General features: G+C 39.9%; 1 protein-coding gene across 1 annotated transcript in view; it reads right to left on the bottom strand.

The window, feature by feature from the left end:
• Positions 1–1,295: 1,295 nt before the first annotated feature.
• The window catches only part of RPGR (retinitis pigmentosa GTPase regulator), a 76,783-nt gene continuing 51,880 nt past the window's right edge, over positions 1,296–26,198 (bottom strand). The window contains exons 11-14 of the mRNA XM_063445063.1: positions 24,194–24,380; positions 20,467–20,576; positions 10,614–10,679; positions 1,296–3,443 (exon numbers count right to left, since the gene is read on the bottom strand). Coding sequence (XP_063301133.1) covers positions 1,296–3,443; positions 10,614–10,679; positions 20,467–20,576; positions 24,194–24,380 — 2,511 coding nt within the window. The remainder of the gene's footprint in view (positions 3,444–10,613; positions 10,680–20,466; positions 20,577–24,193; positions 24,381–26,198) is intronic.

Raw genomic sequence — 26,198 nt, forward strand, 5'->3', positions numbered from 1 at the left:
TGCTGGTTGGCACACAACTGTTTATTTTGTTATAATTCAATTACAAAAAAGGTTTAATGTGATACAACAAATGGCAAAATAAATAACTGAAAACAGAAGGAAATACTGCAAAAGACTTCATGAAGGAATGAATGAAAAGGCCTCAGGCAGGGATAGTTCTCTTCATACAATATTACAACACTTCATGAACATGTTTCTTTGGGCAGAATGTAATAAAAGCTGAATAAACTCCATGAGCAGAACTCACCCACCCTCACCTCAAGAGCAGAAACACTTTTTTTTTTTTATCTGTCATTGGTGACATGCCAAGTTAAGATTGTCCATTGACGCTCATACAATGATTTAGGATAATCTTTATAAAGTTAGAAATCCCCCTGGACTGATAATGTCTAGCAGGGTTATTCACTCAAGAGGATTAAACGTGAATGTCTAATTTAAGGCCACAGTAGCCAATATGGAAGCTTACCTTACTTAGACAATGTTTCCAGTTATGTTGTTTTTACCCTGAATTTGAAATCCACTTTGAATTAAAATATAATGCAGATCTTCTCATGCAAAATTTTACCTGCACCATAGCAAGGCCTTTGATAGAAAGAAAAGGGGGAAAGCATACTTCTCTATTACAGTAGAAGGCATGTAGAGTAAAATATGTGTGGTTATTTGCCTATTATGTCATTACATAGCTTTAGATTTAAATTATAATTCTCATTAATTTGTGTTCTAGCTCAAAGAAACACTATAGCATTAGGAATACAAACATGTATTCCTAATGCAATAGTCTATTTAGGTCCTTGCCGTGCTCTGTCCTGCCACTCTCCCTCCTTGGCCCAGATCATCAAGACTGTCAATCCAATGTTTCACCATAGGGAAACATTTGGAGGTGAGTGCACATGCAAGACAAAACACAGAGCTTGAGCTGCACCAATCAATTGGTGCTCAATAAGCAGCATTTGATTAAGAACTAAGTGTGACTCCGTTATCAAAGTGAAAGTGCCACTAGAGTCTTGTTAAACCTGCAAAAGATACACTACACTGCAGCTTCTATAAAAACAGCAATGTTTTACATAGCACGGTTAAATCTACAGGGCCACTGCATCTAGACCACTATAATTTATATAGTGGTCTGGATGTCTATAGTGGTCCTTTGGGTAATGAAAATTAAACAAAATATATGTTGTATATGTAAAACAAAGCCATTATTTGAACACAAGATTATTCTTAATTTAGATTTAAGAAAGTCAGTTTGCTATATTGTGGTTATTGTATGCTAAATATAAAATGCATACATATATTTCTTACTTCAAATTCAAATATTGTGGCAATATATATTCCCAAAATTCAACTGTATTATCCAATTCTTTATTTTTTTTTAACTCATCGGATTCTTCATTGTTCAAACTTTTCGTTTCGCATATCTCAGGTTTGTTCATATTTTTAATTGGGTGTGACTTTTCTTTTGAGGAGTTCTTTGATGTAGACTTTTTCTTATTCTCTTTGTTTTGCTTCTCTTCTTTTCTCTTTTGTAATCGCTTCTCTGTTCGTTTTACTTCTCTCTTATCTTTATCTTCTTCCCCCTCCTCTTCCTCGCCCTCCTCCTCCCCTTCTTCTTCACCCTCTTCCTCCTCCTCCTCCCCTTCTTCCTCCTCCTCCCCTTCTTCCTCACCCTCCTCCCCTTCTTCCTCACCCTCCTCCCCTTCTTCCTCACCCTCCTCCTCCCCCTCCCCTTCTTCCTCACCCTCCTCCTCCCCCTCCCCTTCTTCCTCACCCTCCTCCTCCTCCCCTTCTTCCTCACCCTCCTCCTCCTCCCCTTCTTCCTCACCCTCCTCCTCCTCCCCTTCTTCCTCACCCTCTTCCTCCTCCTCCCCTTCTTCCTCACCCTCTTCCTCCTCCTCCCCCTCTTCCTCCTCCTCCCCTTCTTCCTCACCCTCTTCCTCCTCCTCCCCTTCTTCCTCACCCTCTTCCTCCTCCTCCCCTTCCTCTTCCTCACCCTCTTCCTCCTCCTCCCCCCCTTCCTCTTCCTCCTCCTCCCCTTCCCCTTCCTCCTCCTCCCCTTCCCCTTCCTCTTCCTCACCCTCTTCCTCCTCCCCTTCCTCTTCCTCACCCTCTTCCTCCTCCCCTTCCTCTTCCTCACCCTCTTCCTCCTCCCCTTCCTCTTCCTCCCCCTCTTCCTCCTCCCCTTCCTCTTCCTCCTCCTCCCCTTCTTCCTCCTCCCCTTCCTCTTCCTCACCCTCTTCCTCCTCCTCCCCTTCTTCCTCCCCCTCTTCCTCCTCCTCCCCCTCTTCCTCCTCCTCCCCCCCTTCTTCCTCCTCCCCCCCTTCTTCCTCCCCCTCTTCCTCCTGCGCCCCTTCCCCTTCTTCCTCCTCCTCCTCACCCTCTTCCTCCTCCTCCCCTTCTTCCCCTTCTTCCTCACCCTCTTCCTCCTCTTCATCATGTTGCTCCTCCGCATCTTCTTCCCTCTCCTTTTCTTCTTCTCCTTCTTGTTCCTCTTCCTTACTCTTTCCTTGTTCACTTGTCGCCTCCTCACCAGCTTCTTCCCATGCATTATTTTGAACAGATCTTTCTCTAGTTTCCGTTTTACATTTACGGTTCACTTTCTCATTTACTTTTTCTACCACAATATCTTGTTTATAATGATATTTACTTGTACTATCAGTTTCATTTTGTTTCCCCTTCCCAAGTTTCTTATATTTCCTGGATCTTGTTTCTTCTTCAGAGGACTCTTCCATGCTTCCTGAGGTTTCGTCATCACTGGCACTCTGAGACTTTACTTTTATAATAGTAGAATTTCCTGCACATTCTGATTTTTTCTCCTGACTTGAGGATTGTTCTTGTTCACTGATTGAATGATTCTGCTTGCTATAAATACATGTTCCATATATCATTTTCTTTCTAGATTGTCGTTTTAGATTCCCAGAGTCACTGCTTGATGATAAAGTACTTGTATCCTCACTAACAAACCTCGGCTTGAAATTTATATTCATCTCTTTTTCTAGATTGCTACCTTCATGACTTTTGACACAGATTTGTTGTGGGACTTTATTATGCCTAGCATTCTGACTGGCTGTAGGGCTATCTGACTCACTAGCTGTAGCAGAATATGCACGAGATGTAATCTTTTGTGTTTTAACTCTTTTGGACTTATGTTTTCCCGTGACTTTTAATTCCATGTCTGCCTGTATTGCATTTGACTGGCCTTGACTAACCACAAACTTTATTTTGCCATTTTCTGATGCTTTCTGGAACTTATACTTCATAGAATTTTTAATAGTCTCTGCTTGGTCAACAGTCACACCTGCATTTGATTCAGAAGAGGAACTGTCCCTGTCAGAACTAAATGACTTATCGTCTACTGACAAGGATAAAAGTGGGTGCATGTCATGTCCTTTTGTTTGTTCCTTCTCCACCTTACCATCATATTTCAACTCCACATTTTTTACGTTCTTCTACTCCAAAGGAGAGGCAAACAATGAAGAAAGAAATTAAAGGATTAAAGGCAGATGAAATGAAGAACAAAGTTAAATAAAATATGCAATGAACAAATGAAAAACATGAAACAGAAGATATGTTAGACATGAAACAGAAAATAAAACATAAGGATAAATTTAAAGTAAAAGGTTATAGAGTTCAATATCATAGCATGACAGTTCAAAATTTAGAGTCACAGATTTAATTCCCAGCAAAATCGAATTAATGATTAATCTTAGCAAAGTGGATAAAAATTACCCCAATCATCATGTTGTAGAAGTTATGGTGCTTTGAGTGTTCTTTTAATAGGGTCAGCATTGAGCCCATGTTGGAACAAGACTGCTCTTAATGCCATAAATGCCTGCTGTTTTAGTTCAGTCACTGGGAGGAACTATATGGCATTTTTCATACGATATAAAGTGACAAGAAAAAGTATGTGAACCCATTAGAATGGGTTTTTTTTCTGCATGAATTGGTCATAAAATGTCATCTCATCTTCATCAAAGTCACAAGTATAGACGTGCACAATGTGCTTAAGCAAGCAACACACAAACTATCTGTATTTATTGAACCCATCCTATTAAACATTCACAGTGCTGTGGAAAAAGTAAGTGAATACTTGGATTTAATATCTAGCTAGCAGCAATAATCTCAACCAAGCATTTCTGGTAGCTGCAGATTAGACATGAACAACGCTCAGGAGAAATTTTTGGCCACACTTCCTTAGAGAACTACTTCAGCCATATTCTTCGGATGTCTGGTGTGAACAGCTCCCTTGAGATCATTCCACGGCATCTCTATACAGTTAAGGTCTGGGCTTTAACTGGGCTACTTCAAAAGGCAGATTTTCTTTTTGTTTTAGCCATGCTGTAGTCTAACTACTCTGATGTTTAGGATGATGCATCAAACAACTTCTACTGAGCTTTAGCCACCCTGAAATTATCCTGTATGATATCCTGTACTATTCATTTTTCCCTTGATGATGGCAACTGGTCCAGGCCCGAAGCAGCTCCATATTATGACGCTCCCTCCACCATACCTATCTATTTTCATGATGTTTTCATGTTGTTATGGGTTGCTGTGACGAGACCAATCTCGCCACATTGCATTGGAGAAGCCTGGTTGCCCACCTGTTGCCTCTGGACTATGGCCCCATGTTAAAAAGCCTTCTTTTCCCCTGCAGAAAAGGCTTGTTCGTGCCTTTCTGCCTGGCGGTCGGTAGATTCCGAACAAACAACCGAATGACTGGACCACCTGTATTGGGAGTGTGTCGGCAATTTACCTCCCAGAAGTTGCGGTAACCGCAGCTTAATTGACAAATGCTGGGTGGGTGGCCTTTGTTCGTTTGCCGAACAAGTGGCGGCGGCCCTTTTAAAGTCCCGAACGGCCAGCGGTGTTCAGCGCCCAAACTATGGAACTGGAAACGGACACTTATTTGCGCGAACACCACTGAGCAGTCAGCCTCCTTGCTTCTGCATTCGGTAGTTTAAATCGTATGAACAGCATTACCCCAGATAGCTATGCCATGGAGCCTATTCGTGTAACGAAAGACTATGGGAAAAACGTTGGCTCCATGGCGATTGAAATGTATGTATGTGATCTGAGCGCCATTCGGTAATAATGTGCGCTCAGATCTACGCTATCTGGGGATAGGTAGAATGTATATGTTTTGTGCAATAGTTGTAACTTTATACATTTTTATGTCTTTTACTGCCATGTGGTTAATGGAGTTTTGCCTCTGTCCTGGGAGATAATTGGATTACTTCCCAATTATCTCCAGGACAGAGGGAGGGACATTAGGATGCATTACCTCTGTGTGTCTGTCATTGGTTCATGTCTGTACTTTGTCACAGTATTCCATCGGGTCCCCTAGGGGAGTGTCCACCAGATGGAAGACCTGCATAAATAGCCCTCAATAAACCAGACCACTGCTTGACCCTCAACACGGAGCTCTGTCTTGTCTTTGGGGGGGATTTACTGTATGCTGTTAGAGACTGATTGCCAGGAGTGTAAGCCACTTGGGTGCTTTTTCTGTTCGTCTGTTAGCAGCTATTCGTGAGTTTCCAGTTCGGGAGTTTGGTGTGCTGTTTTGTATGCGGTTCGGGAGTTTGGAGCATTCCCTTGTATTCAGTTCGGGAGTTTGGTGTTCTGTAGTCGCTGTGCCTGTATCTCTGGAAGGGGAAGATCGACTAAACGGCGGTTTAACCCTTTTATGCCCCGGGGTGCCGTTACAGTTGCCTTTTAACGCCATATATAGAGCTCTGTGTTCTTCCCAAACAACTCAACCATAGTTTCATCAGTCCACAAAATATTTTCCCAATAGCATTATGGAATGGCAAAGTGGTCTTTGGTAAACTTCAAATGTGCAGCAAAGTTTTTTCTTTTTATTTCCTTTTCAAATCAGCGGGTTTCTTCATGGTGTCCTGCCATGGACACCATGCGAGTTGAATGTTTTCGTTATTGTAGACTCATGAACAGAGAGGTTAACCAGTTCAATTATTTCTTCAAGTCTTTAGATGTCACTTTTTAAATTTAATTTTTTTTTATTTACCTCATTGAGAATAGTGCGGTGTGCCTTTTGAGTCATCCTGGCTGGCTCAACACTTCTAAAGAGAGTAGTAACAGTACAGAATATAATTTTTATAGAAAATGTATGTAATAGTGGGCAAATGAATATCTAAGTTCTTTGAGATAACTTTACAATCCTGTCCAGCTTTATGCAACAAAACTATTTTTGATTGCAGATCTGCTGAGAGCTTTTTTTCCCCATTTTTATTTATTTACTTACAAGGCATGGTTCATATCAACAGATGCTTTTGGTGAATAGGAAATTTAAAAAAAAGTTTTTTATACCTCAAGGTAGCTCACACCTTTAATTTCGGCTTTGAAATTGGCAAACCTGATGTCCAATTAATAACTATAATTGGCTTCTGTTAAAGTAATTATCCTAGAGTTTCACATACTTTTTCCAATCTACAGTGTGAATATTTAAATGTTATATTCAATATGTACAAGAACAATACAATAATCTGTGTGTTATTCGTTAAAGCATATTGAGTTTTTGGATTACTCAGTCTAAGTCCTTTAAAAATCAAACCAGATTTAAAGACAAACTTATACATAAATTAAATATAACATATCATTCCTAGCATGTACAATGCTCTAAGCACCTTATTTTCTTACTTACTTATGTTTTACTTAATGAGATAGTTAAGCTGAATGCCCATGACATAATGTGTTCACAATAAGATTATGATAAATTAATGCAGACATCTGAAATAAGGCTTCTAAATCAGAATCACTTCACATCTTTAGCAACAGCTTGAGTTGGCAAAGTAATATACAGTATAGAAGGGAAACTAAAAGGAAAGTCTGGAAAAGAGAAAACCGAACAACACTTCCTGAATGTAACTAAAGCTGATACAAGTTAGCATTTGCAATAATGCTAAAATAAAAAATGCTTCCGCGGAAACACAGACAGAAAAGAGTCACACAGCAGTTGTGCATAATATATATTATACACTGTTAAAGTAACCCAATAATGCAACATGAATTTACCTGTTATGGGCCCTGGAAATAAGTAAAAAACAAAGAAACTGCTTAAAGGACCACTATAGGCACCCAGACCACTTCAGCTTAATGAAGTGGTCTGGGTGCCAGGTCTAGCTAGAGTTAACCCATTTTTCTATAAACATAGCAGTTTCAGAGAAACTACTATGTTTATATTAGGGTTAATCCAGCCTTTAGTGGCTCTCTCATTGACAGCCACTAGAGGGCTTCCGCACTTCTCACTGTGATTTTCACAGTGAGAAGACGCCAGCGTCCATAGGGATGCATTGAGAATGCTTTCCTATGGACTGGCTGAATGCACCCGCGGCTCTTGCCATGCATGCGCATTCAGCCAAGGAGGAGGAGAGGAGGCGGAGAGTCCCCCACCCGGCGCTGGAGAAAGAGGTAAGTTTAACCCCTTCCACCCCCTAGAGACCGGCGTGAGGGGGACCCTGAGGGTGGGGGCACCCTCAAGGCACTATAGTGCCAGGAAAACGAGTATGTTTTCCTGGCACTATAGTGGTCCTTTAAAGCAGCAAACCTGCTTTAAGTGACCTCTATTGGAAAGTAGATTACCGTATATACGCGAGTATAAGCAGAGTTTTTCGGCACATTTTTTGTGCTGAAAAAGCCCCACTCTGCTTATACTCGAGTCAAGGTCTGTATTATGGCAACTTACATTGCCATAATACAGACCAGGACCGCCGGGCTCATTACAAGCCCAGCGGTCCTGGGGGGGCTGGCAGCGAGCTGTTACTTACCTTTGTAGCAGCTCCGTTCACATCCCCCATTCAGCTCACAGTGTAAGTCTTGCGAGACCTGCGGCCGTCAGAGCAACGCTCCGCGCAGCACACAGACCACAAGACTTACACTGTGAGCTGAATGGGGGATGTGAACGGAGCGGCTACAAAGGTAAGTAACAGCTCACTGCCGGCCCCCCATCTGCACAGCCCATGCCACTGGACCACCAGGGAATCATATAGCCCCCCTCCCTGGCCAGGTAACAAGCAGGGAGGGGGGACTAAACAATTAAATATTAAAATAACAAAAATATTCAAATAAAATAAAAAAAATTAAATATTAAAATAAACATGCCCTCCCCCACCCAGTTTACACACACACACTACACAAACACACTACACAAACACACACACACACACACTCTGCATTCACACACACACACACACACACACACTCTGCATTCATACAAACACACACACACTGCATTCATACACACACACACACACTGCATTCATACACACACACACACACTGCATTCATACACACACACACACACTGCATTCATACACACACACACACACTGCATTCATACATACACACACACACACTGCATTCATACATACACACACACACACTGCATTCATACATACACACACACACACACTGCATTCATACATACACACACACACACACTGCATTCATACATACACACACACACACACTGCATTCATACATACACACACACACTGCATTCATACATACACACACACACACACTGCATTCATACATACACACACACACTGCATTCATACATACACACACACACTGCATTCATACATACACACACACACTGCATTCATACATACACACACACACTGCATTCATACATACACACACACACTGCATTCATACATACACACACACACACTGCATTCATACATACACACACACACACACTGCATTCATACATACACACACACACACACTGCATTCATACATACACACACACACACACTGCATTCATACATACACACACACACACTACATTCATACAAACACACAAACACACTGCATTCATACATACACACACACACACACACACACACTGCATTCATACATACACACACACACTCTGCATTCATACATACACACACACACACTCTGCATTCATACATACACACACACACACACTCTGCATTCATACATACACACACACACACACACTGCATTCATACATACACACACACACACTCTGCATTCATACATACACACACACACACACTGCATTCATATACACACACACACACACACACACTGCATTCATACACACACACACACACTCTGCATTCATACATACACACACACACACACACACACACACACTGCATTCATACAAACACACACACTCTGCATTCATACACACACACACACTGCATTCATACATACACACACACACACTGCATTCATACATACACACACACACACTGCATTCATACATACACACACACACACTGCATTCATACATACACACACACTGCATTCATACATACACACACACACACTGCATTCATACATACACACACACACACTGCATTCATACATACACACACACACTGCATTCATACATACACACACACACTGCATTCATACATACACACACACACTGCATTCATACATACACACACACACTGCATTCATACAAATACAAACACACACACACACACTCTGCATTCATACAAACACACACACTCTGCATTCATTATATACACACACACTCTGCATTCATTATATACACACACACAACAGAAAAACACACACTGTAAATGAATATTCAATTAATGTAATTTTATTGGGATTTAATTTTATTTAGAAAGTGTGGTGTCCTCTTTTTGCAAATCTACTTGATCGAACACAAAATAATTTCATGGTGTGATGTTTACCGTGTGTGTAATGTGTGGTTCATAATGCTTTGGCCCCCTCCTGCATAGCGTTCTACAGAAAGGCTATTATCCCTTGTTCAGTAGGGGAGTGTGTGGTCTGCACCTCTGGTTGGTCATTGAGGCATTAGTGAACACCGGGCCGCATGGAATAAATTACTGTCTAAGTGTGCAGACCACATGCTGCTTACACTGGCACTAACAAATCATATCCCTTTACTTATTCTTAAATAATATGCTGTAGTTTCTTGCATGCTCAAAAATCTATCATTTTTGCACAGATTTTTTTTTTTAAATAAAAAAAAGAATATATATAAACAAGAAATTCTTTGCAGAACTCTGCACCATAAGTCTGCATTCGTAGCCATGACCCCTCACTTTTTATCAAATGTGTGCACACAGTTCAGACACCGACAGTATAGAGTGATTTGAACTACAAAGCAGCATGCATTAGAAAGAGAGGACACCCAGGGAGCGATATAGCAAGGATATCACAACCTGTTTGTGCTTTCTCTGACTGTCTGCAGCCAGGTTGTGAATGTAAATGCAGCTCACTTAGTGCTGTTGATACAGTTCTCTGTACATATACTTTGCAACCCATTCTGTGTGGTGGTCAGAAATTGAGGTCCATTAAGCAATCAGAGAACTTACAATACATCAGCTACTATACAGAAATACTTATTCACTATGCAAAGTGTGGTAATTTAGGAACATTTACATATCTTTTATAATGAAAATTAAGTGGGATTTTACCATTTTCTTTCCTATATAAAATCATTTATTCTATAAATCACTATTAGAACTGTATTTTTCCTGGTGGACCACACAATATCAGAATTTAGTATAAAAGGAATGCATACAATAAGCTGAAGGCCTTTTCACTGTGACAGCATATTTCATAATGAGAAGGTAGTCACTTACTTTTCGTTTTTGAACCGGGGTAAAACTTATCCTTTGGTCATCAGGATTCATGCTCATTACATGTGTCTGAAATAGCAGGTTATCAAAGGTTAATACACTGTGATTTATATACATACAATAAACATGCCATTAAATATCATCATAGTTGGTAACGATGAGTCATGTTTGCACCAGAATAAATCCGATATAAATAAAATAAATAATTCTGATGCATGAAAAAGAACATCCAGATGAAAGCTCCATTGAAATGTAAATCAGAGCCAATCATTTGGCACTTCAGTTGCATTCATAGATGGTTGGAATGTTGTAAATTGAAAAATAAAATAAAAAAATAAAGATTTCAGGGATTATTGTTATTCCCAGCCTAAGGCACACCTGTGCAATAATCATGCTGTCTAATCAGCATCTTGATATGCCACACCTGTGAGGTGGATGGATTATCTCGACAAAGGAGAAGTGCTCACTAACAGATTTGTGAACAAAATTTGAGAGAAATAGGCCGTTTGTGTACATAGAAAAAAAGGTCTTAGATCTTTGAGTTCAGCTCATAAAAAATGGGGACAAAAACAAAAGTGTTGCGTTTACAATTTTGTTCAGTGTATATATTGTGATTCTGAGCGTTCAGCCATACTACATATTTACTGTGTTTCAGTACATTCAGCCTGCAATCAGCCATGCTGCATATTCACTGTGGTTCATTACATATGGCCATGCAACATATACATTGTGTTTCAGTATATTCAGCCTACGTTCGGCCACGCTACATACTCATTGTATTTCAGTACATTCGACAGTGCTACTTATTCATTGTGTCTACGTACTATTGACCTACATTCAGTCACCATTCCGATTTACTTTTTTTTTTTTTTTGCTGTGCAAGGGTGGTACAGACAGGCTTGAGGTACCCCAACGGCAATCCTATCGCTTTCGCAATACAGTTGGAGTAGTATATTAGGCATGCACAATTTTAGAATGTGAACACAAGATAACAGGATAGGAAGGATGCTAGTCAGGTCTATCTAGTTAATAATCACAGGCTAGGTGCAAACAGTTAATGCAGAGTTATATGGCTAGGAGATGAGCTAGGTTAGGTAGAATAAGTAAACATACTGAGCTACAAACTAGCAAGGTACTGCTAGCTATAGGTACATTACGATTGTTATACTTGTGGTTTAGCATGAGTTAAGAAACCTGTGGTACTTTAAGAGCGACAGGAGGCAAATAACAGAGGACTCCTCGGAGTACACAGGTCAGCAACATCTAAGTGGTTAACATATAGGACCTGTTAAAATCAAAATAAGCATTACATTTAGCTACAAGATTTGGTTCGATAGCTAGACATTTAGTTTAAATTTTAGCAGTTAGTAGAGGGTGACCGCTGTTCCCATGTAAGCTAGCAATCATTTGTACTGCACGAGGTTAAGACGGAGCATTATTAATAGCAAAGCACCATATTCCCATCATTGAGCATGCTAAGTCTGCTTATGTTCCAAATTAAAATTTCTATGCTAAACAACATTAATCTTTATGTTCCGCTGGTTGCTTCAGCAGAGATGCCGGAGCAGCCAAGGAGTAAGGTAACTCTGTAGTGCCAATCAGCGTGGTGTCCCAGCTGAGGCTTTCAGCCCACACCGCATGGTGGCTTTGGAGGAGAGTGTCGCTTTGGGGCACATGGCAGATATGAGGATGGTAAGATACTGTCCGGGGTTGCTTACTCCAGCCATAGAACCTTGTAGGAGCCAACACCACTGTGCCACGGACTTGGGTGCTCTGAGAGTCCGAGTCCTTCCCTGTAGTGATGGTGTGGCATTGGTGCTGTCTGAGGAACCTCCGCTTATGTGGACGGGGTTTCCTGGGCAAGCCCTTGGTGGCCCTCGGTCCAGGCGGCGTTATTTGGGGGTGACAGGAGCGTGTTTGATTTGATTACCCGGAGGGGGCTTTTCCCTGATTCTGCTTTGTTGGAGGTGCGGATGAGGAGGTGGGGTTCGCCATGTGTGCCCTCAATTTGGCTAAAAATTTGGTAAAAATAGCCTCCAGTGACGATGTTGAGCCTCTTAGGTAGCCGGATTTCCCGGTAGGTGCATGCAGTGTACCTCAAGGTGTAAGCGTGAGTGTGTCCGCCATCTTGGAGTCAGCAGGGTCGCAGTGTCGACTAGTGTTTCCCGCCATGCTTCAGAGACCACCTTGCAGCAGGTCAGCAGGGACTGGGATTGCCCCCACCGGTCCAGAGGGCGGGGGTGTAAGAGCGCGAGTCTGTGACTTCAGCTTGTGGGGCAAGCAGAGCGGCAGTCTCCCCCTAGCCCCGTCGTTGTAGGCCTAAGGGTAGTCCAAGTGAGGTGTCTATCAGGTCAACGGGTTGTCCCCCGGACGCTAGGGGCACAAAAAGCGGTGTACAAGCTTGTTGCCCGGATAGGTCCACCCCCCACTATACCAATTTACTGTGGTTCAGTACATTTGGTCTGGGTTTGGTCACACTACATATGCGCTGTATTTAAGTACTTTTGAGAGCACTATATTTTAGTTTCTACTTATTGCATTTTCATTTGGCTCAGTAATTTTAGCCTACTTTCAGCCATGCTACATAGTCATTTATGGTTTAGTACTTAACATTCAGCTGTGCTACTATTCCCGTTTATCTCAGAACATTTAGCCTACATTCGGCCACGCTACATTTTCAACTTGATTCAAGTATATTCGACCACACTACACAGTCACTTTGATTTGCTACATTCATCCATCCAAGCTACATGTGCACTTAATTCAGTACATTTAACCTATGTTTGCACATGCTACATTTTACTTAATTCAGGACATTCGGCCTACATATTCACTTGGTTCAATTACATTTGACTTTCCTTAAAGGGACACTATAGTCACCTAAACAACTTTAGCTTAATGAAGCAGTTTTGGTGTATAGAACATGCCCCTGCAGCCTCACTGCTCAATCCTCTACCATTTAGGAGTTAAATCCCTTTGTTTATGAACCCTAGTCACACCTCCCTGCATGTGACTTGCACAGCCTTCTATAAACACTTCCTGTAAAGAGAGCCCTATTTAGGCTTTCTTTATTGAAAGTTCTGTTTAATTAAGATGTTCTCATCCCCTGCTATGTTAATAGCTTGCTAGGCCCTGCAAGAGCCTCCTGTATGTGATTAAAGTTCAATTTAGAGATTGAGATACAATTATTTAAGGTAAATCACATCTGTTTGAAAGTGAAACCAGTTTTTCTTTTCATGCAGGCTCTGTCAATCATAGCCAGGGGAGGTGTGGCTAGGGCTGCATAAACAGAAACAAAGTGATTTAACTCCTAAATGACAGTGAATTGAGCAGTGAAATTGCAGGGGAATGATCTATACACTAAAACTGCTTTATTTAGCTAAAGTAATTTAGGTGACTATAGTGTTCCTTTAACAAGCTGACCCTCATTAATAAAAAAAAAAGTGAAACCAGTTTTTTTTTTTTCTTCATGCAGGCTCTGTCAATCACAGCCAGGGGAGGTGTGGCTAGGGCTGCATAAACAGAAACAAAGTGATTTAACTCCTAAATGACAGTGAATTGAGCAGTGAAATTGCAGGTGAATGATCTATACACTAAAACTGCTTTATTTAGCTAAAGTAGTTTAGGTGACTATAGTGTTCCTTTAAGCTAAGCTACATAGTCACTGTGATTCTTAGTTACCTGGTAATTGATACGCTATACATTATAGAGTCTATATACCTACCTTATTTTAATCTCCAGAGTTGGACAGTATATTGGTAAGCATGGTCTATACAGAGTTGGTATTATTTGTATTTTTGTATGTAGTTCTATGTCAAATGGTTCTATGTCACATGATCAGTACACAGTACTTTGTAAAACTACAAGAGTGCAGTTTGCTTTAGTTTATCATACCATTACCGGTTGTCATAAAAGATGCGTAATGGGGCCCATGTTCATAACAACAAAACAACCCCTAATTATCTTCAGGAACAGTTACACAGGTTCTCACGGTACAATTTACATTATTTGGTAATTTTCATAATTAACAGTTTCCTTTGCTTAGGGGTATCACGTATTCTCACTTCACTACTTAATTCAGTAAACCAGGTTTTGTTTGGGGGGAATGTCATATGACATTGTCATATTCTCTTTTATAAGATGTAATATGTTAATTTTCAGTTACTCCAAATGTCCTCATTATAATGTTTTATACTATGCCTTTCTGTTGCAATGTATACTTGCTCCAAACTTGCACTTGGTTATCCACAACTCTATAATTTTGTCTCTTGGTATATAGCTCACAGGGGTCGTGTTATTCATTTATTCTGGCCAACGTCTTTACTGCCTATCTTACATAACTATATATGTTGCGAGCATATCAGAATATCAAGTCTCACCATTTATACTTCCTACCGGCCATTTTTAATTATCTAAGGTTTTTTTTATTCATATATGGTTAACTGAGTAATTTATTAGACGCTGGTTTGTTTGGAAACAGGTATCACTAATAACAAAGTATTTAACCAGGAAAGGTACATTCAGATTACTCTGGTTTCCAAGTATGTCCTGGGGATGTTACCTTAGCCCAACACCCAGGGGTTATTACTATCACCCAATTTAATGGTACTCATTTTATCTACCTCGGAAGGATGAAGGGCTGAGTCAACCCTGCCGGGATTTGAACCTGCGACCCAATGGTTAGAACAGATTTTCTTTAATTCTTTATTTTATGTGCATTGTAAGATCACAGGTAGTATGACATTGACGAGTCAGCAGAAAAGAGACATATCAATTAAACAAAGTGTCAATAGGAAATAGTGCATACTTTTTCTTTTAAAGTAAAAAAAAGAAATAACAGTGCTTGGCTTGGAGACAAAGACAAATACGAAAGTAGAGCATATGCACTAAGAGGGAATTCAAAAGATTACATTGAGAAGGGTTCGAGATGATACCTAGCAGCTTTAGCAAAGAGTAAAACCCCCAGGAGGCCCCCAAACAAAAAACAAACGTCCTGCACAAAGAGATATAGGCACAAAACAGCTGCTGAATGTGAACATTAAGAGCAATGTTGAGATTATGTACCAGAGAGAGAGCATCCCAAGCTCATCAGTTGAGTAAGCCGATGCCCTGTAGAGGCCGAGCAACATACCCACTACAAAAGGCACTGGGCCTATTAGCCCACATATGATCACCTTGTGGTAGTTGAGCAAGCCTGATAGGACCATCCGGAGGCACTCTACTGACCCTATGTCCCAGTGTATTAGGAGGTATAGCTTCACTGCTCTGCGGAGCCTCGAAGGATCATAAGCAGCTGGCCCCATGTTGGTTCTCTCGCCGCTCCGACTTATTATGCAGACCCAAACATGAAAGGGTTCCAGCACCCTTCGCTCTGCTGTACGCTGTGGACCATCAGGGAGGCTGCTATTCGCGTTGTTCAGTGCAGTGGGTCTTCGATGAGTGTCCATTGCTGCACAGAAGGACACGGGAAGTTCATGCAGTTGGTGTGGGACTTCATGACCTGCTTCCTAGGAATGGGAGGGGCACATGGCATCCACCATCCTGAGTATGTCTCGTGCTTGCTTTTTTTGTAGCAGTAATGCCGCGCGCCCTCAGCGTAATTAGGAAGTCTCCAGGAAGTAGACCAGGATCACCCCCAACGGTCCAGAGGAAGAGGGGGGCACCAAGCAGCAGCACGGATCAGGAGCGGTATCGGACGCTTCTCCAAGCCTCCAGGCGCACTAGGCCGCTAAGCCAACGCACAGCTCTCCGTTAGCGTTGACACCCAGAGGCATCACAACACACGTAGGTACATTCCCAATCTGTTCAAAAGCACCATAGAGGCACCCTGAGCCGGGGTTACAATCTGCAAGATTATGTCGGTATAATAGTTAAAGGACCACTATAGGCACACAGACCACTTCAGCTCAATGAAGTGGTCTGGGTGCCAGGCCACTTTAGTTTTAACCCTGCAGCTGAAAAATGCTATGTTTCACTGAGGGTTAATCCAGCCTCTAGTGGCTGTCTCACTGACAGCCGCTAGAGGAGCTTCTCACTGTGAAAATCATAGTGAGAAGACGCTGGACGTCCATAGGAAAGCATTGAGTAATGCTTTCATACTGGCTGTTTGAATGTGCGCGCGGCTCTTGCCGCTCATGCGCATTCGGATCGGACGTCGACAGGGGGTGGGGAGATCCCCAGCACAGAGGGAGCCCGGCACTGGAGAAAGGTAAGTGGTTGAAGGGGTTTTAACCCCTTCAACCCAGCGGAAGGGCGGCACCTAATGACCCTGTAGTGCCAGGAAAACAAGTTTGTTTTTCTGGCACTATAGTGCTCCTTTAAGTGCCAGAACTCACTAAGGATGTGTCTGTCAGGCATGACAGTCAGGCCCCTCTCCCCCCCCTACTATCAGTATTTTAGGGTTTTGGGCTCATGGTACTTATTTACCTATCATACCAGCAATATCATACCAGTTCTGAATTATGAACACTAAATTCTCTGGTGTCCCTTTCCAGGTTTTGGATTTAGGATACTGAACCACTGTACACCTTTTTTGCCCTCCACTTTCTATTCACTTATTCTTATTATCAACTTCTAGCATTCTATCTTTCATTCATCTGCCTGATTAGGTCCACCCCCGCTGGCGGTCGTCGGCGGGGAGAAGTGTGGGCGCACCCTGACCCATCGCCAAGGGACATCGTGCTGGATTCAGTTAAGTGACTGAAGGGGTTTTAACCCCTTCAGCGACGTGGGTTGGGGGCACTCCAGGATTCTACAGTACCAGGAAAACAGGTTTGTTTTCCAGGCACGAGAGAATCCCTTTAACTTCAGAGGTATTTCGCTCCTTGGACCAAATCATGTTTATTACCTGGCATCCCCACCCTCTGCAATGACAAAGCACTTAGGTCCTTGTCTGTCACGACCAACCTATCATCTATTTAATCAACATCGATCGCCCAACAACCCGCCATAAAGGGCCAAAGCATATGTAAAACTGCTCATTTTCACTTGGTAACTAGTTAGGTTCCCAAGTCACTAATTTAGCTTAATTGTTTTGGCGCTTGGTAACCAGTACTTGGGTGTTATACAGCTTTGCCCACTGACAATTTTTTATCTTTCAGTTATAGTTATAAATGCCGCTACAACACAGGGAAAGACAGAGGGGAGGAGACACAGAATAGAGGAATAGGGGTCTATAAGCATTCTGATAATTCTTTTCAGATCCACTTTTGGAAGATGTACTTGGACCTTTAACCCCTTAAGGACCAAACTTCTGGAATAAAAGGGAATCATGACGTGTCACACACGTCATGTGTCCTTAAGGGGTTAAAGTTAGTATTTTCTGACAGCAGCTAGTATGGAGCACTACTCACATCCACAATACAGTTTCTTACAGCAAGCATAGTTTCGTGTTTTCTACATTGCACACTTGATTACAGTATAATTTTTTCCAACTTATCAATTAATTACATCTTTAAGTCCTTGATGCTTTCTTTCTAACAACCTGGAAAGTTTTGTTGGTATGTACAGTTGCTGAATCAGTCAAGGTACAAGTATGCTTAACCACTAGAGGACTTTGTTAATTTATGTAGTTTTAATATTTTTGACCATTTTTATTTTTTCAGGTCTACCCTGTTCGTCTGTTTCAGCACACCACAGCCGACTTGCTACTAATGTTATAACGCAAACTTTATTGTATGCTTCGGGCCACAAATATAAAGGAAGTATGCTTGGAGTTAAAGAAGGTTTCTTTTTTTTGCCAGCGTATATCTTCCCCCCTCCTCCCAGCTACCTTCTGACATTCTGCCAATGATTTGGAACCTCTTTCCGATTATACTCTTAATAGGTGGGCCCTCTTTATTCAGTCCTAGCCCGTTTGTCGTTTTTGGCACACAACTGCCAACTTACTAATATTGGTGGGACTTTATTTTATGCTTTTGTCTTTGACCCACACAAATATACATATTTGTAACTTTTTTTTTTTTAACTTTAACAATACTGCAGTCATATCATCATAAAAATAAATATATAAAAACAAAAGATATTTCTATTTAAATACACAAAAACACATATAAGTCAAAAAGTAGTGCCTTACCCTTGAACTCCAAACTTCCCTAACACACTAAATGTTGACTCCCTACATTGCACTAACACCAAATGGCCCTACATTTATTGGAAAGCTAGTAAGGAGGGCTGAGGAATGATGGCAACAGTTATTTGGCAGCCTCAAGCCATTATTCTGAATATTAAAATGGGGAAGGTGCATTAACCCTAACCAAAAAATATTGTAGAATATAAAAGATACAGAATGGTAAAGCTTATTTTAATGGGGGGGGGGGGGGGGGGGAATATCACAGAGCTCTAGATACATTTCTATTCCATTATTCATGTATTTATTACAATGTCTCCAGAAACTCTTGATGACATTTATTTTCCCCCAATATATACCTGTTTATCACACACATGAGAACAACAAGCCAGATCTAATATATACATGCATTCATTTTCTGCTCACTGTTAAGTGCCATACTAAAACAACTTATAGACTTCAAAGAAAAACAGATGTAAAGAAAACAGGATATGTTCTAGACAAAGTCATGCTACATATGAATCCAAGCAATAAACATTCACAAACATTTAGATCAATGTAATCTGTGGATTATACCCATAATACACAAGGTTCCCTTAACTCTTTGGGATCAATCCGGAAGCAGATATATTCAAGGCACCAGGTCGCCTTTGGGGCCTAACAACTGGCTTATGATCTATAGGTTTCTATAAATATTGAAAATCATAATAATAAAAAAATTAAATACCCATATTATGATGTGCCTGTATCACAATGCTTTCGTGCTATTAGGGTGCTGTACTTTACTGTAAACAAATAAATACTATAGCTTGACAAACTTACATAAGAAAGGATAGTTTGACAATTGATAGTAAATATTAATGTCTTCTCATATTCTGTACAAGACAGTGCATTGCTGACTAAGTGTTCTGAACAGTGAAACTGAACAGTAAAACGTGTCAATGTGATATGACGTCACTCATATTTCAGTTTAAGGTTAGAACTCATAAATAAAGAATTGATAGAAAAAAGAAAGAGAAAGGATACTTTGGGAGAAAAAAAAACTAAGATACCAAGTCACCTTTTTTTTTTTTTTAAACAAGTTAAAAATATATGTGTGAACAGGTGTTCTGCCTGTGTTGTATGCTATGTGGAAGTCATCTGGCAGCAAAATCATATTTTCATATGGTGGGTGAAAGTTAGGAGACAAAAGAATATCATGGTTCATGCACAGCAAGACTGATCTTAAACTAAAAACCACATAGGTCAATACCTGAACATTAAACAATGTTGTGCTGGGCTGACAGATTAGTTTTTTTAAAAAAATTATACATATTATATATATATATATATATATATATATATATATATATATATATATATATATATATATATATATATATATATATATATATATATATAGTAGCCAAAACAATTAACCCCTTAAGGACACATGACGGAAATATTCCGTCATGATTCCCTTTTATTTCTGAAGTTGTGTCCTTAAGGAGTTTTTAAAATAGTACATTTGCAAAAATGATTTCATTTCAGATTATTATTCACGTGCAGGCAGAATGCACGCACTGTTATACGAAAAACATTCAACTTTCAGTGGCTGGTGCATATTATATCCGTTTGTGATCTTAATTGCTGTAATTAATTTACAGCCTTTTTAGAGTTCTAAACAAACCAGCAAGTATGAAAAACATGTGCACACGTTATCTTACTGGATCCCACATAAAACATTATAAAGCTGTATTTCTCACAAAATCGAAGTTGACAGCATCATTTAAACAGATTAATATTCACCATGTTCAGGACATCTGTGGCTTCCCCATAACTTTGGCGCTGGCTTTCAGAATCAGAGCTGTCCGCGGCTGAGAAACTTTTCACCAAATCATTTGTGTGTCTTTCTTTACCTTGTGAAATTTGTAAAATGAAATATATAGTTAAAACCTTCACCCCCAAGCACTTTTTGAATGGAAAAACATTAGCATAGGAAAGCAAGGGATGTATGGTCGGTAATTAAGAAAACACAGCAATTTTGTGTATAGATTGCTTTGCAGACACATGAAAATTTTAATTATGCACATCTACATAATTTTATTTTACAATTATTCGTTCATCCTTTCTAAAAAAAAATATCTGGGAAATGAAAAGCTTTAAATTCTTTATCTTGCAATATTTCACACACATTCATTTAAAGGAATACACTAGGCATCAAAACGTCAGCTTAATGAAGACATTTGAGTGTACAGATCATGATCCTGCAGTTTGTCTGCTCAATTACCCCACTCCATCTAGCATGTAAGCTCATTGAGCAGGGCCCTCAACCCCTCTGTTCCTGTGTGTCCAACTTGTCTGGTTACAACTACATGTTTGTTCGTCCACCCACTGTAAAGCGCTGCGGAATTTGTTGGCGCTATATAAATTTTAACATAACTTAATAATTGAGGAGTTAAATTCCTTTCGGTTCTGTTTATGCAGTCCTAGCCACACCTCCTCTGGCTGTGACTCACACAGCCTGCATGAAAAAAAATTATAATAATAATTTTCAGAGGTTAACTTGCTTTAGAAATGTTAAGCTCCTGCTCTTTAAATTGAACTTTACTCACACACAGGAGGTTACTGCAGGGTCTATGAGGCTATTACCAGAGCAGGAGATGATAAATTCTAGATTAAACAGACTGTACAGGAATCTAGAATATCTAGCCTCCTTTTCATTAAGGCTGTGCAAGTCACATGCAGGGAGATGTGACTAGGGTTGTAGAAACAAAGTGATTTAATGTCTAAATGGCATAGAATGGAGCAGTGAGACTGCAGGATCATGATCTATACCAGGAATAGGCAACCTTCGGCACTCCAGATGTTGTGGACTACATCCCCCATAATGCTGGCAAAGCATCATGGGAGGTGTAGTCCAAAACATCTGGAGTGCCGAAGGTTGCCTATGCCTGATCTATACACTAAAACTTCTTTATTAAGTTAAAGTTGTTTTGGTGCCTACAGTGACTGGAATACAAAGTTGTATTCCTAACACTACAGAAAATCCCCCAGCTATGTAAAGGGCTAAAAAAAAAAAAAAAAAAAAGAATAAAAAAAACATCTTGTGACGGTACCTTTTTCCCTTCCTAAGTTCCCCCCCCCCATGTATGTATTGTGTCCTATTGTCTGTAAATGTTGTGCTATTGGTATCTCCCAGAGCGGGAGATGTTATCTGTAAACCATCCCCCCCCCCCCTGCATGGGACTGAGGAATTTGTACTGGATAGAATGGAGACCCCATGAATTATCCTAATATAGTGGGTTTACCTCTCTTCCTAGGGAAACATACAGGGAAAAATATAATGCCAAGTAGCAAGACGTCCCTGATTATAACGCTTAAACTTTTATTGATAAACAAACTAAAAATAGAGAGTAGAAAATTGCCTAATACTCGTGAAAAGTGAATTAAAACCAGCAATTAAAGTGCCTAATTCTTGTGTAGGATATAGTATATATCCAAAAATAATGTTGCTGAAATAGCAAATAAAATCTTATATCCTGTTGTGGTTGGATGAGTGGCACAAAGAGATACAGGAGTAACTAGGTCTTAAAGGGACACTAGTCACCTGAACAACTTTAGCTTAATGAAGCAGTTTTGGTGTATAGAACATGCCCCTGCAGCCTCACTGCTCAATCCTCTGCCATTTAGGAGTTAAATCCCTTTGTTTATGAACCCTAGGCACACCTCCCTGCATGTGACTTGGACAGCCTTCCATAAACACTTCCTGTAAAGAGAGCCCTATTTAGGCTTTCTTTATGGCAAGTTCTGTTTAATTAAGATTTCCTTATCCCCTGCTATGTTAATAGCTTGCTAGACCATGCAAGAGCCTCCTGTATGTGATTAAAGTTCAATTTAGAGATTGAGATACAATTATTTAAGGTAAATCACATCTGTTTGAAAGTGAAACCAGTTTTTTTTTTCATGCAGGCTCTGTCAATCATAGCCAGGGGAGGTGTGGCTAGGGCTGCATAAACAGAAACAAAGTGATTTAACTCCTAAATGACAGTGAATTGAGCAGTGAAATTGCAGGGGAATGATCTATACACTAAAACTGCTTTATTTAGCTAAAGTAGTTTAGGTGACTATAGTGTTTCTTTAATTATATACAAATATAAATTGAAACAAAATATGAAAATTTTTATTACATACACGCAGTGTGATAAAAATAGATAAATAAAAATGGTCAAATATCTTGCTAGTATTGGTAAGGACCCAAGTCATTATACTAGCAGTAATGCCTACTAAAAATAGCAACAGAATGTAAATCAAATGGCTGCATTTGAGCATTAGGCCAACATACTGTAAATCCAGTTATATCATAAATTTAGAAAATAACTATTTAAAACATCAAGTGGAACGTTTATCTAACACCAAATGGTAATGTATAGCTAACAGTGAAACGGTAGAGTCCATTCACTCCTCCCCCTTCCTGACTTTAGGAATGATATAAGGCACTGAAACTTCCTTTACTGTTTGGAAGCAGAGGGTGAGGTGACATTTTCTGCACACTTGCAGGTATTACTATCAGTAAATATTGGCTACTGGCAGAGAAATCTGTTCCTCTAAATCTAGTAATCATTTCTAGATTAAAGGATCACTATAGTGTCAGGAAAACAAACCCGTTTTCCTGACACTTACTTATATTTACTGCTAGTATAATGGACCCTCACCCTCAGGGTCCCCCCTTCAGCAGCTTGCCTTAACCCAGCGCTGGTGACCTCTCCTCCCCCGCCGACGTCAGCGCCTGAGTGGAGCGGAATGCGCATGCGCGGAAAATTGTAACAGTCCGAAGGAAAGCATTTCTCAATGCTTTCCTATGTATGTTCTGCATGCTGGATGCGAATTTCACATCCAGCATCGCAGAAGCGCTTCTAGCAGCTGTCAGGAAGACAGCCACTAGAGGTTGGATTAACCCTGCTATGTAAACATACTAGTTTCTCTGAAACTGATATGTGTACATGTGAAGGTTTAAAACCTGAGGGACCTGGTACCCAGACCACTTCATTGAGCTGAAGTGGTCTGAGGGACTATAGTGTCCCTTTAAGAGTGAGGCTTTATGGACTAAATTTCATTCTGCAAAATACATGTAAATAAAGATGTTTATACTTTAGTTAACCACTTTACTGCCAGAATAAAGTACATGCATGAAGGATTTGAATGAAAAAAGGACCTATCCTTTTTGTTTATAGTCTATTTTCCTAATGAGTGTGGAGCTGCCAAGTATCACTATCTTTTCTTAACACATACAGTCAGCCATAGGGTTTATAAATCCCATTTTTTGTAAGTTTTATAGGTTTTTCTAAAAAGACAAACAATGCAAGAATAAACCTCATCACTTAAACACAAAAACACACAATTACTAATTCTTCTTTCAGAACATGTCCTGAAAAGGTATGTTGTACAGGAAAAAAAATATTACATGCATTGGTCTATTGTTACAAGGATCTTGATCTTGTTCTAATGAAAGCCAGAGACACCATAGGGATCTTACTTGGCATAGAGTCCATTGCTGATTCATAGGGTTCACGTGTATTCAAAGATTCAGAATGTTGCTGCCTCACTTTAAGCAGCTTTGGAGGAATGGTATTACTCGTAACAGGCATGGTAGATTTAATATTGCTTTTACTCAATGGTGGCAATGTACGACTCAGGGGACGGTTTTGTTCATGTGATATTTCCTTTAAATAAATAAAAAAATATATATATATTTTCAAAAAGTTGTTCAGTATAACAAGAAAACATAGCATATTATATATTTGGGACAACAATAAAATTAAAATCAAGAATAATGTGTTCAATGGAGTACGAAAATAATATTTATAGGTTTCACTTTTATTTCCCTTAACATATGTTCAGTACACTGTGTCACAACAGCCTTTAACCCCTTAAGGACACATGACATGTCTGACATGTCATGATTCCCTTTTATTCTAGAAGTTTGGTTCTTACGGGGGTTAAAGAAAGATTTTGGATTCTTTAGCATATTAATAAAAAAAATAAAAATAAATAAAAATAAAATCATTATATTTATTTTAAATACATCATTGCTCCTTTATGTACAAGATTTATAAAGCAAGTGAGAAGGAACTTGAAGCAGCTCTGTCACCAGCATATATAATAATAAAAAAAAAATTTAAAGTGTAATTCTTTAAGATAAAATATTTAAGATTTACTGAAATTTCTATCCAGTTAAAAGATATACGGAGACAAAGTAGGGTCTACTTTGTCTCAATAATTTTCCTAAGCTTGACAAAAGGTAGAATTACCACAGTCAAGCTTGTCATTTTCCCCAGCTGTCACCAGTGATGGCTGTGGGGAAATCAAGCTCTTGGCCATAGGATCCCTAGTGGCGATGTCACCATTTGGGATCTTTGCAAATTAGGCAAAGACCACAGACCGTAACAGAGCCGCTTTAAATAATGACAATCCCAAACTAATTAAAATATGGATAAGTGCATGATGGGAAAGGTTTTGCGAAGAGTAGTATTTTAAGAGGGACATTAAAATATTTTATGGAACAGCCATGTGTTTTATGGAGGTTGGGTTTCAGGAAATGTATAGAGTTAATTAAGATAATATGAACTTCTAATTGGCTATGCAAGTCTGTATTACTGAAACAATACATAAAACGGATACATTTTTAAAGAGGCTCTGTTAAAAGCCCTTTTTTTTTTTTTCAGGCAGTGTGCAAGTCAACATAGACAGAAAGAGAACAAAGTGAGATTTGACATTGCGGAACGCAGAAGAAAGGTAAGAAAAAATACCAAAATTGAACTGGACAATGGAAGTGGAGCGGACGTAAGCTCTGTCCACTGTCAAGTTTTGTGAAGTTTCATAAGCAAAAGAAGTCCGTTAAAAAAAAAAAAAAAAAAAAAAAGAATGCGACATTCAATGGGAGATGGACGACATGACATGCAAATTCATTTTCAGGTGAAAAAACATTTACAAAATCCCCCCCCCCTGCCAACAGATGAAAAGGAGCCATTAAACATTCCAATAGAGATCTCCATTAAAAGGGACATTTTCCATGGAACAGTACACTACAGCTCGATATAGTGGTTATGTTTGCCTGAAGTCTCTAGGTGCTAATCCCAGGATTTATTTCAATTAGTTTGGAAGCAATCTGACAAAAATGAGAATCTCTGAGGTACCAGGACACAGTCTCCTCCCCAGTGATACTAAAAATATGGAATTAACACTTTTAATGTCAATTCTGTCCAACCTTTAACATTAAAGGGACACTATAGTCACCAGAACAACTACAGCTTGATGTAGTTGTTCTGGTGAATATAATCATTGCATTCAGGCATTGTTATGCAAACACTGCCTTTTCAAATAAAAGGCAGTGTTTACATTGCCCTAGGGACACCTCCAAGTGGCCACTGGAGGCGCTGCCTGGGGCAGTGCTGCACAGTAGGCAGCCCTGCCATTCAGCGTCTCCACACTCTGCATGGGGACGCTGACTTTTCCTCATAGAGATGCATTGATTCAATGCG

Source organism: Pelobates fuscus, chromosome 1 (assembly GCF_036172605.1).
Source record: "Pelobates fuscus isolate aPelFus1 chromosome 1, aPelFus1.pri, whole genome shotgun sequence".
Classification (NCBI taxonomy): Eukaryota; Metazoa; Chordata; class Amphibia; order Anura; family Pelobatidae; genus Pelobates; species Pelobates fuscus.